This window comes from Carlito syrichta, unplaced genomic scaffold (genome assembly GCF_000164805.1).
Source record: "Carlito syrichta isolate Samal-C Ts95f unplaced genomic scaffold, Tarsius_syrichta-2.0.1 Scaffold304598, whole genome shotgun sequence".
Lineage (NCBI taxonomy): Eukaryota > Metazoa > Chordata > Mammalia > Primates > Tarsiidae > Carlito > Carlito syrichta.
The window spans coordinates 1,207,678-1,224,609 of record NW_007248694.1 but is presented as its reverse complement, the minus strand read 5'-3'; the positions used below and the strand labels follow the sequence as shown (position 1 = coordinate 1,224,609).

Genomic DNA, 16,932 nt, shown 5'->3' with positions numbered 1-16,932 from the left:
ATTTTTTTTTTGTAGTTGGAGTCTCACTCTGTCGCCCAGACTGGAGTGCAGTGGCCGCTCCCGGCCACCGCAGCCTTGCCTGCTGGGCTCCAGCGATCCTTCCGCCTCAGCCTTCCGAGTAGCCGGAATTACAGGCATGCGCTACCACGCCCAGCTGATTTTTTTATTTATTGTAGAGATGAGGTCTCGCTGCCCAGGCGGGTCTCGAACCCACGGGCTCAGGCAATCCACTCACCTCAGCCTCCCAAAGGCACGGGATTACAGGCTGAGCCACCAGGATTTATTCTTTAAATTAGAAAACCAGTAATGAGAGAGAGTTTCAGCTAATAGAAGGGAAAAGAATGATAGAATAGCAGCATTTTGCAAACCTCTAAGAATGAAATAATGGATTTAGGCAAATATTTTTACATATATAATTTCCTGGTGGGTTAGCATTTTAGTAAGAACTATTTCATAAAACTCTTCTGTCTTCAAAAAAATGTTTAGCTACTTGGGAGGCTGAGGCAGGGGGGTTACTTGAATCCATGAGTTCTCGACTGTGGTGCACTATGCCAATTGGATGTCTGCACTAAATTTTAGTATCAACATGGTGACCCCCAAAAGTTGGGGATCACCAGGTTGCCTAAGGAAGGGTGAACTGGCCCAGATCAGAAATGGAGCAGGTCAAAACTCTAGTGCTGATCAGTAGTGGGATCACACCTGTGAACAACTACTGTACTTCTGCCTCAGCAGCATATCAAGATCATGACTCTTGAAAAAAGAAGAAAGACCAGACTGGGTGACTCAAGCCTGTAATCCCAGCACTTTGGGAGGCTGAGGTGAGAGGACTGCCTGAGCCCATGGGCTTGAGACCAGCCTGAGCAACTTGGCGAGACCTCATCTCTACAATAAAAATAAAAAAATTATCCAAACATGGTAGCATGCGCTTGTAGCTCCAGCTACTTGGAAGGCTGAGGCGGAAGCATCACCTGAGCCTAGCGGGTCAACCCTGGGGTGGCTGTGAGCATGCCACTGCACTCCAGCCTGGGCAATAGAGTGAGACTCCAATGCAAAAAAAATAAAAGTAAAAAAAAAAAGAAGAAAAATTCTATGGAGTTCATGAGAAGGAGAGAGGGCACTTATTTGTTGAGAATTCAGAAAGGCTTTGGGAGGATGCAGCATCTGAGTGACCTTGAACTAGGAAATAGGATTTGGATGGCTGAAGATAGACAGAAGGGTATTCGTAGGTGAAGGAAATAGCATGAATAAGGCCCAGGAGTAGGGAATCATGTGGTAGGAATAGAGGAAAAGCCAAATCCACATGGTAGAGGGTATGGCAGACCTGTACAAATTGTGTCTGATCTTGAGGGCTGAAGAGGAACTCCCAGGAGACCAAGTTTAGCAAGAAGCAGTCCAGTTAGAAGGACCCGTGCAGAGAGAAGCTGAGGGGTATGGCCTCTGCATTGCAGGCTGTGGGGAGTTGTGGCCTCTTTTTGTGTGGGGGCTGCTGATGTTTTTTGCGGGAGGCCCAGACTCAGAAAGTGACAGACTTGGCCTGAGGCAGTAAGGACAGCAGAGTGGTATGTCTTGTAGGATTGGTACATGGTGGATGTTCACAGATGACTCTGCTTTCTCCTTGGACACTTGGATGGCCAGTGATACCACTCTTCAAGCTGGGAACCACAGGACGAGGAGAAGGTTACCGAGGGCACTGGCTTATGGCAAGGGTGGGAAGACCCTCAGCTCTGGAGAACACAAAAGTGGTCCCCAGTGATGTTCCAGTAGTTGCAGTATTGGGGACCTTTTGGATCTGTGCCCTAGATGAGGGACTGCCTGCTCTTTGCCTCCCATTCCCTTCTCATCTAGGCATCCCACAGCTGCAATCTTTCAGTTTTTATTTCCCCAGAGACCGTGTGTCAGGGCAGCTCAGAAGTGGTGAAAGGATTTGGGGTTGACTGCACTGCTCCAGCCTCGTTTCTATTCTGTGGGTAGCAGGTAAAGGACAGGGAGTAGGAGAATTTATCAAGTAGGGAGGAATTCCATAGGACCCCATAGTTGAGAATCCTTGCTAAAATTAGCCACTGTTTACTGTCTGAAATGTATTATATCCCTCAGATGGAGTGGTGGAATACCCCTCCCGCCTAAAGCCCCTCCAGGTGCCAGGTTCAGGACCTCACACCATCAGGTTCAGCTTAAATACTCTGACAGTCCGCTTTCACCAGATCTGTGGGAACCACTCTACTTTCTCATCACCCAGCCTAGGCCAGGGAATGCCTGAGCTCATGTATGCCCACTGAGCAGTTTTGGGAGCCTACCCTGTAGGCCTCTTCTGGGGGAGAACAACAAGCTTGGCTTAGAGCAGGCCCAGCCCCCCCTCTTTACTTTTCTATCCTGGTGGTCTGTGGTTTCGGAGGATGTGTTCAGTGACAGAAACTGGATTCCATGACAGCCTCAGGTTTGGCACCTCTGGGTAGGCTACCACACCCCCAGGGCTGTCTGTCTTAGGCTGGGCCTGGGTAAATCTGGTGGGAGGAGACTGGGAGGAGGGGTCAGAGGCTGCTTTGATTGGCCTTGACTGCCTGGTAGTTTAACTCTGCCCTCACATAACCTCCAAGAGCTAGGAAGGAACAGGACAAATGGGATGTAACATGAGTCACTGGAACTGGGAGAGGGGAGGGCCCTGCTTCTACCTCCCTTTGGCCACTGGTTGGCAAATGGCTTCAGTTCAAGGTCTCTGATTAGGGACTTGGGACCAGGGCCCCATAGTGGAACAGCCTTCACTGGTGTAATTGTCTCATGACATACTGTTTCCACTGACAGCAGAATGGCTGTCAGGTGGCTTGTTTCTCTCACACATATCCCTCCCCACCCCAGTTTATTAACTCATGTGGTTTGGGGGGTACTTTTGGTGCCTATTAACCTTGCAGAGTGTGGAGGTTCTGTAGTATATCGTGGGGCTGGGGGATTGGAGGTAGTAGGAGGAATTGGCATCAGATAAATGAGAATCCACAGGGTATTTGGCAGAATCCTAGGTTTGAGAGCCCATGGGTGACTTCTGTGACCCTGAGCCCTTGCAGACTCTCCCTCCAGCTTTGGCTTAGAGATGCTTGAAAGATGGTTTAGGCTGAGGCGAGAGGATTGCCTGAGCCCATGGGTTCGAGACCAGCCTGGGCAACTTGGTGAGACGTCTCTACAATATATCAAAAAATTAACTGGGTGTGGTGGCGCACGTGTGTAGTTCTGGCTACTTGTAAGGCTGAGGCAGAAGGATCGCGTAAGTCCAGTGGGTCAATGCTGGGGTGGCCATGAGCATGCCACTGCACTCCAGCTTGGGTGATAGAGTAGGTCTCTGACGAAGGAAGAAAGGAGGGAAGGAGGAAGGGAGAGAGGGAAGGAGGGAGGAAGGAAAGAAGATGGTTTATTGATCACTGAGCATACGGCTAGTGTCTGTGAATGTGCATGCATGCACACTGTGTGCAGGTTGGCATAGAGTTGGTTTTCCTAAGGCTCCTGGGCCTACCAAGGTACCAGAAGAAACTAGACACTTGAGCTGGTCCTAGAGGATGAGTAGGAGTTTGTCAGGTGACCTGGGAGTAAAGACAGGGCATTCTAGGCGAAGAACAGCATGTGCCAAGGCAGCTTTTAGAAATAGTAAAATAGAGGCAGGCAGATGACCTCAGGATTAGAAGGAATAGACCAGGAACTCAAATCTAGGTGTGACTTTCAAATATGCATGAGAATTGACCAGGAAGACTTGTTAAAAATACAAATTGCCGGTTCACCCTCCAGAATTTCTAATTTAGTAGGTCTGGAGTGGAACTTAAGATTTAGCATTTTTTTTTTTTTTTTTTTTTTTTAATAGAGATGGTGTCTTCCTATGTTGCCCAGGTTGGTCTTGAATTATGACCTCAAGCAATCCTCCTGTCTTGTCTCCTAGTGTTAGGATTACAGGTGTGAGCCACCATGCCTAGCTCAGAATGAGTATTTCTTTTTTTTTTTTTTTGAGTTGGAGTCTCACTCTGTCGCTCAGACTGGAGTGCAGTGGCACGCTCTCGTCCACTGCAGCCTCGACCTGCTGGGCTTCGGCGATCCTTCTGGTGATCCTTCCGCCTCAGCCTTCCAAGTAGCCGGAACTACAGGTGCGCGCCACCATGCCCGGCTAGTTCTTGATTTATTGTAGACACGAGGTCTTGCCAATTTGCCCAGGTGGGTCTCAAACCCGTGGGCTCAGGCAATCCACTCGCCTCGGCCTCCCAAAGTGCTGGAATTACAGATTGAGCCACCGAGCCAGACTCAGAATCAGTATTTCTAACAAGTTCCAGGTGATGCTGATGCTGTAGGTCAGAGGAGCCACACTTTGGAAGCTACTGGTCCAACCACTGAGGCGGTACCATCTCTCTCACTCCATCTTTACATGCACTGTGCCAGTCAGTCAAAGGGTGTTGGGAAACCAACACTTTATATGTGGCTATGATGTGGACTGTGCCAGGTTCTTGAGGTGTGCTGTCATATTCAGTCCTTGTGACAGATAAGGAAACTGAGGTTTAGAAAGAGTCAAAGTTGATCCAGGATAGTGGCTCATGCCTATAATCCCAGCACTTTGGAAGGCAGAGGTGAGAGAATTGTCTGAGCCCAGGGGATTCAGGACCAGTCTGGGCAACTTGGCAAGACCTTGTCTCCACAATAAATTAAAAAATTAGCCAGGCATGGTGGTACGTGCCTGTAGTTCCAGCTGCTTGGAGCGCTGAGGTAGAAGGATCGCCTGAGCCTAGCAGGCTGAGGTTGCAGTAGCTGTGACAGTGAGATTCTGACTCAAAAAAAAAAAAAAGAGAGAGAGTCAAAGTTGTTCACTTGTCTAAGGCCATGAAGCCAAATAGTGACAAGGGACAATAGCATTGGGGTAGCCTTTGGGTAGCAGGGAGGCCAGCTAGCACAATGTGGAGTAGAAATATCCCTGGGAAGGTGTAGTGGGAAAGAAAGAATTTGGAATTGATACCTTGCTGGCTGAAGAGAGGGGGAATAGCCTCTTTCACCAAGAAAGCTGCTGGTTTCCTGCTAATGTGGCCTTTCTGGGTGTGATGTCAAGTGCTGCATGGCTGGGACTGTTGTTCTGGAGATAGGATACACTAAGAGTAAGAATGGTCAGTCAGAGGAACAGGTCAATATGGACCTGAGAACTCAGGAAAGACTTCTGAGAGGGGCTGAGGTTGAATTCTACTTGTAACAGCCAGTTTATTGAGCCAAATACTTTGCAGGTATTCTCATTACAACTCTCTAAGATAGGTAAATTTTCCCCATTTTGCAGACGAGGAACTGACATTCTGAGTACAGTGCTTTGCCCAGGCACCCAGCAGGTAGAGATGGGCTAGACTCCAGGCCTTGAGACACTGTCCCCTGCTCTCATGCCTCATCACCTTTTATTCCTTCTCCAGCTTATCACACAGACCTTCAGTCACCATAATCAGCTGGCACAAAAGTCCCGGCGGGAGAAGAGAGCTCGGCAGGAGGCCGAGCGGCGGGAGAAGGCGGAGCGTGCAGCCAGGTTGGCCAAAGAAACCAAGTCAGATAGCCCAGGGCCCCAGATCAAGGAACTGACTGATGAGGAGGCAGAGAGGCTGCAGTTGGAGATTGACCAGGTGAGGGTAGGCGTCTGTCTTCCAACTCTCAGATCCCACTGGTACTTAGTGTAGGGATTCTATTGCTAAATGCTGTGCCCTTTGCAACAGAAAAAGGATGCAGAGAATCATGAGGCCCAGCTCAAGAATGGCAGCCTTGGCTCACCAGGGAAGCAGGTAAGATGGGCTGAGGTACCTGGGACTGGCCAGGGGTTTAGGGACATCTGGGGGTTCTCTAGCCCTTCCCTTTCTCTGGAAATACCCTCTCCTATCCCACCCCTGCCCTTTCTGGCTTTGGGGATCTTCCCTATATTTTAAGATCCCACTCGGAGACATTGGACCAAGGGATCTAGGCTTAAAAAACCCCCAAATCCGCTGCTCCTAAGCCTTGGGTAGGAAAACCCAAGAACAAGAAAAGGCAGTGCCTGTTACAGGTTCAATCTGAGGTTGATCATTGTCTGTGGTTCATGATATTTGTCATGTGGTATAACAGTCTGAGCTTCTGGTATAATCAGAAACAGGTTTTATCTCTGGTTTCCAGTGGACCAAGACTTGGGTTCTGCCCCTTCCTCCATAGAGTGGGCAGGGACCAGGTCTATATTTTGTTTTGTGGCTACGTGCCCAGTGCCAGCCCTGGGCCTAGCCTAGTGAGAGTTAAGTCTGTGTCAAGTAAGTAGCTGAGCACCCTTGACTACGAGCAGGAGACTGAGGAAGATGAGGAGGAGGAAGACGAGAAGGACAAAGGAAAACTGAAGCCCAACTTAGGCAACGGGGCAGACCTGCCCAATTACCGCTGGACCCAAACCCTATCGGAGCTGGATGTGAGTGGCAGGAGCCGGGATGAAGGTTAGGGAGCCAGCCCAGAGTCCTGGTAGACCCTAGTGGCCCCTCCTGACTTCTTCTGTCCCATATAGCTGGCAGTGTCCTTCCGTGTGAACTTTCGGCTGAAGGGGAAGGACGTGGTTGTGGACATCCAGCGGCGGCACCTCCGGGTGGGACTCAAGGGGCAACCGCCAATCATTGATGGGGAGCTCTACAATGAAGTGAAGGTGGAGGAGAGCTCGTGGCTCATCGAGGACGGCAAGGTGGTGACTGTGCATCTGGAGAAGGTACATGAGGCCTGGCCTTCCTAGCCTGGGTGTTGATGGAATAAAAGAGGAGGGGGTATACTTATTCATTCAGGGGCTATGCTGGGAGCCTTGTGGAATTATCTTCTTTAAGTCCTACAAGACTCTTTAAAGTAGACCTGTCACCATTTCAGAGTTAGGAAAAGAGCTCAGCAATTTGCCTAACCTCCTACCTATAGGAAGGGGTGGAGTCTTTTGTTTCAAAGACTCTTCTTTCCCTTTAGGTTTGCACATGCATTCAGTTCATCAAATATTTGAACACCTATTGTGTGCCAGGTACTGTTATAAATGCTAGAGAGAGAACAGTGAACAAAACATAGAAAAATCTGTGCCCTTAGCAAGCCTATGTTCTCTACCTCAGTGCCTTCACAGAGAGATGGGACACAGACACCAGTAAATAAAGATGGTCTCCACAAAAGGCCAAGGGTCCAAGGAGAGAGTCCCATGGCACATAAGGCCCTGTTCCAGCTTACCTGACTGGCATTGGCTGCCTCTCACTCACCCTTCCATGCCTTTATACTTGTCTTGTCCTCTCAACTGGAATGTCCTTCCCTGCCTTTTTTCCTTCCCATTTTAAATCTCGTATATAGCTTGTGTCTTAAGGCTCAACCAAGTATCACTTGTAACTTCTTTTCCTCCACCCTGGCTGGATAGCCCCCTTTCTGCTTTATTATTTCCCATATCACTCTGATTTGTAACTGTTTGCCTTTATGTCTTCCCCAGCCACTGGAAGGACAGAATCTTGGTCATTTGTACCCCTGGTCCCAGCACAGGCCTGCTTGTGTCTCTGATGCAGGATGTGAATGGGAGAAGGTTTGGTTGTGGAAGAGTTGAGGGTTGATTTTTGGGATACAGAGTGAGCCATCTCATGTCCCTTGGTTGTTCTCCTCTTCTTCACAGATCAATAAGATGGAGTGGTGGAGCCGCTTGGTGTCCAGTGACCCTGAGATCAATACCAAGAAGATTAACCCTGAGAACTCCAAGGTGAGCCCTGGCTAATTGGGGGAGCTTCAGCAGGAAGGTGAGGGGCCTAGATGACTCCAGAGCTTCACTCATTCCTGTCACACCTGTCCCCAGCTGTCTGACCTGGACAGTGAGACCCGCAGCATGGTGGAAAAGATGATGTATGACCAGAGACAGAAGTCCATGGGGCTGCCTACCTCGGATGAACAGAAGAAACAGGAGATTCTGAAGAAGTGAGCAATTCAGAGATGAGGGTGTGGGGAGGGTTAATGTCTGGGTACTTAGACCCTGGTGACAGAGCAAGAGGATCATTGAGCTGAACTCAGGAGCTGCCTTGCCCCCTTCCAGGATGAGCCCACCAAGTTCATGGCTTTTTTTTCTTTGAGTTGGAGTCTCTGTTGCCTAGGCTGAAGTGTAGTAGCACACTCACAGCCACCGCAGCGTCAGCCTGCTGGGCTCAGGTGATCCTTCCGCTTCAGCCTTCCAAGTAGCTGGAACTACAAGCGTGTGCCATCACGCCTGGCTAAGTTTTTGATTTATTATAGAGTCAAAGTTTCGCCAAGTTGCTTCTAGCCTTAGGGGCTCATATGGGTCTTGAATACCTTTGGGCCTCACCTCTGCTCAGTCTGGCTCTAGGTTGTTTAGGGTCTAAAGAGATTAGACTTGACGTGAGAGACTGAGAGAAAGGATAGCTTTTGGGGAGTGGGATGATGTGTTTTACCTTCCTACTTTCCCTTCAGGTTCATGGATCAGCATCCGGAGATGGATTTTTCCAAGGCCAAATTCAACTAGCCCCTGTGTTTGCCTCCCTGAACTCTTGGGGCTGAACCCTCAGCCATCTTTCTTTCTGTCCCTTCCCTGGGATTTGGGAGTCTCAAGGCTGGGGCAAGCATGGAACTGGCCCAGGCATACAGGTCCCAGAACATCAGGAGAAGGGCTGGGGCCTTGGGGTCCCAGCCAGCTTACTGTTACACATTAAAGCTATTTACCCAGCTCCACCTGTGTCCTCTCCTCCCTGCTTTTCTCTGGGGACTGGCCTCTTATGGCTGCTGTTGGGAACTGGGGGTTTGGCTTCTAGCCTCTGTTCTGTCATGTGACCTAGGAAAGCCCTTGCCCTTCTCTGGGCCTGTTTCTTCCAATTACTTAAAGGAAGGGTTAAAAGGCTTTTAGTCTGTGTAGGATTCTGAGCAAAGGTGAGTTTTTTTTTGACTACAGAGATCAGAACATGTCAGATTCTCAAAGGGGCTCATGACCCAGCAGAGCATAAAACTAACTGGATTTGTTGATTGGGTTTTCATCTCTAAGACAACTTTCTGCTGCAGTGGGTTTGCCCTCCAGCCCTGAGTCAGGTGTTCTTCAAACTAGGTATTACTGCATCCTAGGGACAGAGCAGCAAGGGCTGGGGTGATACTGCCTAGCGCTCCCCAGGGAAGGAAGCCGGGGGGGGGGGGGCGGGCGCGGATGGGCCAGGCCTCAGACTTGCTCTGTGTGTGGTATAGGGACTTGGTAGGAGGACAGGGTAAAGTCCAGTGGGGCGCTATTTGTTTCTGACTTGGACCTCTGCAGATTCTAGGGCTTCTCAGAGTCAGCTCCTAGGGCAATGCCAGGGCTGAGGGAAATGCTTCCCTCTGCCCAGACCCAGCCCATGGAGCTGACCCCTGCTCCACTTTGGCCAGAGGGTAGAGGTCACTAAGAGCAAGAGCCACAGAGGTCATTGCAGGGATGTCTAGATTGACTTGCCCTTGCTTTGTTTGGTGTCAATGGATGATCCCTGAATTTCTGGAACACTGCATGTCATTTTTAGAATTTCTGAATAGCTTGTTAAGGTTCTCAGGAAGGCTATGCAGTATCTAGCTTTGTCTGTTTCCCAAACTTGATAAACCCTTTTTTCTGGTATTACAAGTTTTTTTCTGGTTTGCAAGGCTGAGTTTGGAAAATGGTGTTCTAGAGCCAAGGCTAGAGTGAAGAGACTGTGGCATCACTCTCCTCTGGACTTTCTTCTCTGCCCTGTGGTCATTTATTTTTGAGTTGAAGTCTCACTCTGTCACCCAGGCTGGAGTGCAGTGGCACACTCATGGCCACCCCAGTGTCAACCTGCTGGGCCTCAGTAATCCTTCCACTTCAGCCTTCCAAGTAGCTGGAACTATAGGCATGTGCTACCACCCCTGGCAAATTTTTAAATTTTTACTATAGAGTAGAGGTCTCACCATGTTGCTCAGACTGGTCTCGAACCCACAGGTTCATGTAATCCTCTCGCCTTGGCCTACCAAAGTGCTGGGATTACAGGCTTGAGCCACCACCCCTGGCCCCCTGTGGTCATTTTAATCTTGTAGAGGCTTTGACCTGGATGGGATGACAGAGCCTAAGGAAAGGGGACAGTTTTATTGCTGGAGCAAGAGTGCCCATGGGAACAATAAAAAGGGCTCCTGGGCTATATGTTAAGTGGGGGCCAGATTCTGAACATCTTCCAGCTTATTCATCAGTCAAGAATGGGCTGGTGGGCCTGCCCTGGCCCCTTTGCTGAAAAAACTCTAGTAAACAAGCCTGTGTGTGATGAGCAGTTAAGTAGAATCCTTCTGAACCCAACTGGGCTCTGGTGTCCAAACAAAGGGATCCTGCTTCTGCCCCAAGGATCCCCATAGCTAGTTATTAACTGCATGCCCCACTTAGTTCATTTACCTCACTGTGCTCCAGGTTCTCTGTGAAAAGATAATGACTCTGCCCCAAGGTTGTTGGAAAGGCCAAGAAGAATACAAAACCACAGTGCTCTGTTAGCACCATGGAGAAAGGGGTAGAGGAATAGCAGTCCTGATGCTGAGTGGATGCTGACAAACGATCAAGGATTTGGGGAAGCTGGAGGATGGATAAGCAGCCTACAGGCAGTGGCCTGGGAGAGCAGAGACAGTCCAGACAGGCCTCCCTAGAAGAAACTCTTAATGTCAAAAACTATTTGTCAAACCTTTCTCAAGTGCAGGCATTGTGCTTGGTTCTTTATCTCCAGAACTTATACGGAACTTGAGACGTGGGCAGCATTAGCGTTGTTCCTGTTTTATCCTTCTGACTTCAACCCCACAGCACTGAGCCAGGCTGAATACCTATATCCTTAGTCTCCTGCTTTGGGCAGCAGTTAGGTGAGGCAAATGGGAGAGAAAGGAAGGACAGTGTCACAGCTGAGATGACCAGACAGATGTCTGTTACCTTTGTACTTACAAACTATGGTCATGTTAACATACAGGACATCAACCAAGAACCAAAACAAACTGCCCAATAGAACATAACATAGAGTGGGCACTGCCCGTAGAATCTGCAGAGGCCCTGCCCACCCCCAAACACATGAGACTAGCTTCTTTTAGCTATTGGATCCCTCAGGGAGGGTGAAGTTTGCATGATTGTTTAGGCTGGCATGTTGCGGGGATGGAGTCAAGATTCAATCCTGGAATATAATCCCTAAGTCTTTGTTTTCCATGGTCAGGCCACCTAAGGACCATGGGCAGGAAGAAACAAGCCCAGGCAGGGACAGGCCAGCTGGAGATGCAGGGAATGTGGACACCATGGCCCAGTGAAATGCATGTGGTTCAGGAACCAGTCAGCCAAGGCAGGAGGAGCCAGAGTGGACACTGCTTCTGGGTTCATGACCCAGCCTTCCTCAAAGGGGTTCTTGATGCTCTTCATTCTGCAGGCTGTGCTTCTGCCAGAAGGCATTGTGGCTGCTGAGCCCAGTGAGGGTTAGCAGTACACCTGGAGGAGGGGTGCCCCCGACGAGTCTGTGTCGGTGCCCTGGAAGGATGAGTCATGGCTGGCTGTGTACCCTGGGGGGAAGGGAGAGGAGGAAACAGGCTCAGGGGAAGGAGCCCATCTAGATCCCACGGCCAGGAAGAAGCCTCCTGAGAAAGAGCAGAGCAGGACTTGAGCCTGGGTCAGTCTGATCCTGGTAGGGCGACCCACTCAGTTTCTTGACCTCTGAGCTCTGGCCTCCCTCTCTGTGAAAGGATAATAACCCCACTCTCAGAGATTACTGTGAAAGGCCAGAGGACAGCAGCAGGCTAGATGGCCTCCCATTGGCCACTTGCCTCCCCAGTGATCTGTGGTTAAAGATTAGGGGTCTGATGACTTCCAGTTTGCCTTTTCTGGGCACCTGCCCCTTGCTTTAAGCCAGCTTGCAGGCCTGGGGTCTGTGGCTGCTCGGGCCCCTCATCCCTTTTTGATACCCTCCTCACCCACCCCAGGAGGAATCTGGGAGAAGGGCATGGGAGGGGCCCCTGGGGTAGTCCCCCACCCTCCACATTCCTCAGGTCAGGACCACACCTGGGGCTCCATAAGGCCTCAGCTTCCGTGCGATGGCATCTGCGGTTGTCTCCTGGGAGATCTGCACTGTCAGTTCTAGGGAGGGAACATGAGGGAGGCAGTGGTCATTATCACATCCTTCAACCTCATTCCCCATTTCTTTTCCCAGCCCAATGAGGGAGGGGCCATTCCATCCTGGGCAGAGCTAGATAAATGCTTAACACAAAACCATGTAGACAATGTGTGCATGGTGGTTCGGTGGGAGTTTTGATTAGGCCAGGGTTCAAATTCATATGGTCCCTGGGTTTTGTTGTTTTGGCAAGTGGTAGCAGGGGAAAAGAGTCTATTAGGTGAGCTTGTTGAACAGAGAGAGAACTTTGTCCTTTCCAGGGACAGCAGCAATGGCCAAGAGTTCCCAGGGTCTGCATGCTCCCTTCAGCCTTCACTGGGAAGGACCAAGGTGGGAGCTGGGGAGGGGAGATGCAAAAGAGTTGAAAGGGGGAGGGAGAGCAGGGACTGGCTGAGAGGTGGACTCACAGTGGCCAAAGACCTCAGTCCAGCCCTCCCTGGGTTGGAGCCTCCCCTATTCTGCCCCTCTGTCTCATGGGGCCCCACCTACCATCCTGGCTGAGACCTGAGCCCACCATGGTCTCATGGCCACTGTCAGGGGCAGGAGCAGTAGGGGCAGGAGCCCTAGTTGAACGCCCCTCAGAGGTCTGTGGGCGGGCACGGCTCTTTCGGGTACTGATGCGAATGATGCCACGAACCAGACGGCCCTCAGCATCCTGCTCATCCAGGTGGTAGTCCTGTGTGATGCTGCTGATAAGGTCTGAGATCTTACTAGTCTTCTCCAGGAACACAGTGTCTGATGTGCACTTGGCTAGCTCATCGATCTGGTGTACGCTGAACAGCTCTGTCAGCTTCTTGAAGATGAGCACATCGATCTCTCGGCTCGACATAGAGCCACTGCCCATCTCAGGCAGGTCCAGGTCCGACTCATGGAAGGAGTAGTATTCCTCAGAGCCACGGGGACTGCTGGCAAGGGTACTAGGCAGGCTGTGCCGCATGGGTGGGGGTTCAGCCAGTGGTTCCTTGCAGCAGGAGTCCGCATCAGGGGCTGGGGAGGTGGTGTTACGGTAGGGATATACAGGGATGCCTTTGAGCTTGACGTCAGGGTAGCTGAAGCTGCTGCCCATGGTTGACTTGAGACGCTGGCCATCCCGCCGGCTGGGGGGTACACGGTCAGGACTAGGGGGCACTCCATTGTGCTCTTTGGCCCAGTTGGCTTCAGCAGCTCCCTCAGTGGAGTCCTCAGCAGACAAGCAGGGGCTACAGCCCCGCACACAGGCTCCACAGCGCTGGAGACAATCCCAGCAGCGGCGGAAGCAGAAAGCAGCCTGGCACCAGTCCCACACCCAGGGTCGCCAAAGTAGGCAGCAGGCAGGGGGCTCAGCAGTCGGCTCAGCAGAGCCAGAGATAAAGGTAATGCTCTCTGGCCCATGGTGACCAGGGTCCTTGGGGTCTGGTCTACGGGTGCGGCGACTTGGTGAGGGCTGGGGTGGTTCATCATATGTCTCCAGACATAGTTCTGATGGCTGCTCCCAGGGTCCCAAACGTGGAGGCCCAGACGATGGGCGGGGGTGTCCAGGGCGGGGCATGGCTCATTGCATGGTTTGCTGCAGTCAGGCACCTGCCAGGGAGAGGCCAGGAAAGAGTCAGGATCAGAGGTCAGGGAAAAGTTCCTAGGCTGACTGGATGAGCTTCTGGTTTCTTAGGCCTGTGATAAGGATGGGCCCAAGAATGTTCACAAACTCTCATCTATTGTGCCCCTTCCTCCCCAAAGAGGAAGTTCTCTCTGTGGTCCAACCCAGATTTCAGAATCTTCTGTGACTTCACACCCATTAGGATGGCTATTCCAGGTCGAACATCCCTTATCTGAAATGCTTGGGTCCAGAAATGTTTCAGATTTTGAATTTGGGGTTATGTACGTTATACTTACCTGTTGAGCATTCCTCGTCCTTAAATCTGAAATGCTCCAGTGAGTATTTTCTTTGTGCATCGTGTTGATGCTCAAAAAAATTGCAGATTTTAGAGCTTTTTGGATTTTTTAGTTAGAGATACTTAACCTGTATAAAAACAACAACAACAAAACCCCAGAGAATAACAAGTATTGGCAAGGATGCGGAGAAACTGGAATGCTTGTGCATTGCTGGTGGGAATGTAAAATGGTACAGCTGCTGTGGAAGATAGTATGGCAGTTACTTTAAAAATTAAACAGAACTGGGCTCACTTTGGGAGCCTGAGGTGAGTGGATTGCCTGAGCCCGTGGGTTTGAGACCCGCCTGAGCAACTTGGTGAGAACTCATCTCTATGATAAAATTAAAAAAAATTAGCCGGGTGTGGTAGTGCATGCCTGTAGTTCCAGCTACTTGGAAGGCTGAGGCGGAAGGATCGCCGGAGCTCAGCAAGTTGAGGCTGTGGTGGTCGGGAGCGTGCTACTGCACTCCAGTATGAGTCACAGAGTGAGATCCCAACTCAAAAATAAATAAAATAAACAGAATTACCACATGACCCAGCAATTTCACTTCTGGGTATATACCCAAAATTAAAAGGGAGTCAGACAGACTTTTATATACCAATGCTCACAGCAGCAGCATTCACATTAGCCAAAAGGTGGAAACAACCTAAATGTCTACCACTGGATGAACAACTAAACAAAATGTGGTATATACATACAATGGAATATTATTCAGACTGAAAAAGGAATGAAATTCCTACACAAAAGGACAAATATTCTAAGATTCCACTGATATGAAAGCTCTGGAGTAGTCAATTCAGAGACAGAAAGCAGAATGGTGGTTGCTTGGGACTGGGGACGGGAATCGGGAGTTAGTGTTGAATGGATAGGGAGTTTCATCTGGGGAAGATGAAAAAGTTCTGGGCAGGGGTGGTGGTGATAATTGTACAACAATGTGAATGTACTTAATGCCACAGGAATGTGTGCTTTTTAAAAAAAATTGTTGAAGTCTCACTTTGTCACCCAGGCTGGAGTACAGTGGCATGCTCATGGCCATCACAGCCTCGACCTGTTGGGCTCAGGTGATCCTTCCATCTCAGCCTTCCGAGTAGCTGGAACTACAAGCATGCACCATCATGCCCGGCTAATTTTTCTTGATTTACTGTAGAGATGAGGTCTTGCCAAGTTGCCCAGCCTGGTCTCGAACCAGTGGACTCAGGCAATCCTCTCACCTCAGCCTCCCAAAGTGCTGGGATTATAGATGTGAGCCACTGTGCCTGGCCAGAATGTGTGCTTTAATATGGTTTTTTAAAAAAGGCTAAAATGGTAACTTTTATGTCTGTTTTATCACACACAAAAAAACAATCTCCTGGACCTCACGTTCTGAGAAATGGTCTCCCCCAGTTTCTTTCTGGTATTGGTAAGTTCTTCTTGTTGAGAGTCTCAGGCTGCTCAACAAATGCCTTTCCAGAAGACTTGCAATGAAACATAATCACCACCTTTTTCTTCCACTTGTCCTTCAAATCAGACATGGGAATTTAACAGGTCCCCCTGTCAATATTTCAGTCTGACTCAGATTTGCCCTATTAGTGACATTTAACACTAAGCACTGTTTTGATTCTTTAGACAAAGAAGCTGAGCCACAAAACACGTCTTCTTTCCCCTTTGGATTTGGTTGCTGGGAGCTAAGACTTCATTTACTCCATAAACACTGAGTGTGGCTCTGTGTTGGGCACTGTATAACCAAAGACAAATGAACTACACACTGAGTCTTTTTTTTTTTTCTGGAGTTGGAATCTTACTCTGTCACCCAGACTGGAGTGCAGTGGCACACTAACAGCCACCCCAGCGTTGACCAGCTGGGCTCCGGCAATTCTTCCGCCTCAGCCTTCCAAGTAGCCAGAACTACAGGTGCGTGTGCTACCATGCCCGGCTAATTTTTTTGATTTATTGTAGAGATGAGGTCTCGCCAAGTTGCCAGGGCTGGTTTCAAACTCGCGGGCTCAGGCAATCCACTTGCTTCGGCCTCCCAAAGTGTTGCAGACCCTGTTCTTAATGATTCACACATGGTTTTGTAGGGAAAACAGATGCTTAAAGATGGAACATGTAGGATATATGAAGCATTGTGGAAGTAAATAACTGTCTGAGGGAGTCAGGGAAGATTATGCAGTGGTGTATTTGGGACAGTCCCTGATCTCATGTAGGGGTGTACTAGGCAGTAACTAGCCTTACCCTGTATTTTCTGAGACACTAATCCCTTATCATTTTTTTGTCATGAATAGACACTTCTCAAAAGATCATTTTATCACTTTTTTTTCTTTTTCTCCTCTTATCCCTTATTTAATTGTGCTGGGGTCTTAAATTGGGGTGATTGAAGAACATGAGTCTGGGTATCAGAATATTTATGTTCTAGTTTCAGTTCTGGCCCAAATATGCCACATGTCTGGGGAAAATCAATGCATTTCCCTAAACAGGACCATCGTCATCTCTCAAGGTTCCCATTCTGGCCACCTCCATTCCCTCCTACCTGCTGCAGCTAGTGAAAACTTAAGGGAAAAATGTATCTAGAGGAACCTGGCAGACATCACTTTAATCAAATGATCAAAGTTAACACCATCAGCAGTGGGACCAACTGACATGTGTCTCCTGATACTATGCAATAAAAAGGATACAACATCACTTATAAAAAATATTCTTGCCAAAAACGCACAACCAGAATATAATCCTGAAGAAATAACAGACAAGCCTAAGTTGAGGGACATAACTAAATGTGTGATCTTAGATTGGATTCTGGATTAGGAGAAAAAACTGGAAACTGAATGATGTGGATGACTGGTGAAATTTGAAAATAGACTTCTTTTTTTTTTGAGTTGAAGTCTCACTCTGTCGCCCAGACTGGAGTGCAGTGGCTGCTCCCGGCCACCGCAGCCTTAACCTGCTGGGCTCC

At 49.4% G+C, this 16,932-nt stretch overlaps 2 protein-coding genes across 4 annotated transcripts in view; one reads left to right on the top strand and one right to left on the bottom strand.

The window, feature by feature from the left end:
* The window catches only part of NUDC (nuclear distribution C, dynein complex regulator), a 25,476-nt gene extending 16,795 nt beyond the window's left edge, over window positions 1-8,681 (top strand). Inside the window, exons 3-9 of one of the 2 annotated variants that reach the window (XM_008060353.2) lie at window positions 5,412-5,615; window positions 5,706-5,771; window positions 6,296-6,415; window positions 6,509-6,703; window positions 7,622-7,705; window positions 7,799-7,917; window positions 8,425-8,681. In XM_008060353.2, coding sequence (XP_008058544.1) covers window positions 5,412-5,615; window positions 5,706-5,771; window positions 6,296-6,415; window positions 6,509-6,703; window positions 7,622-7,705; window positions 7,799-7,917; window positions 8,425-8,476 — 840 coding nt within the window. In that variant the 3' untranslated portion in view covers window positions 8,477-8,681. Of the gene's footprint in view, window positions 1-5,411; window positions 5,616-5,705; window positions 5,772-6,292; window positions 6,416-6,508; window positions 6,704-7,621; window positions 7,706-7,798; window positions 7,918-8,424 lie in introns of both variants that reach the window. The other variant, XM_021713534.1, reaches the window with a different exon arrangement.
* A 2,197-nt stretch (window positions 8,682-10,878) lies between these two features.
* Window positions 10,879-16,932, bottom strand: part of KDF1 (keratinocyte differentiation factor 1) — a 9,123-nt gene continuing 3,069 nt past the window's right edge. Inside the window, exons 2-4 of one of the 2 annotated variants that reach the window (XM_008060352.1) lie at window positions 12,588-13,658; window positions 11,990-12,064; window positions 10,879-11,493 (exon numbers count right to left, since the gene is read on the bottom strand). In XM_008060352.1, coding sequence (XP_008058543.1) covers window positions 11,411-11,493; window positions 11,990-12,064; window positions 12,588-13,626 — 1,197 coding nt within the window. In that variant the 5' untranslated portion in view covers window positions 13,627-13,658 and the 3' untranslated portion in view covers window positions 10,879-11,410. Of the gene's footprint in view, window positions 11,494-11,989; window positions 12,065-12,587; window positions 13,669-16,932 lie in introns of those variants that run through there. The other variant, XM_021713533.1, reaches the window with a different exon arrangement.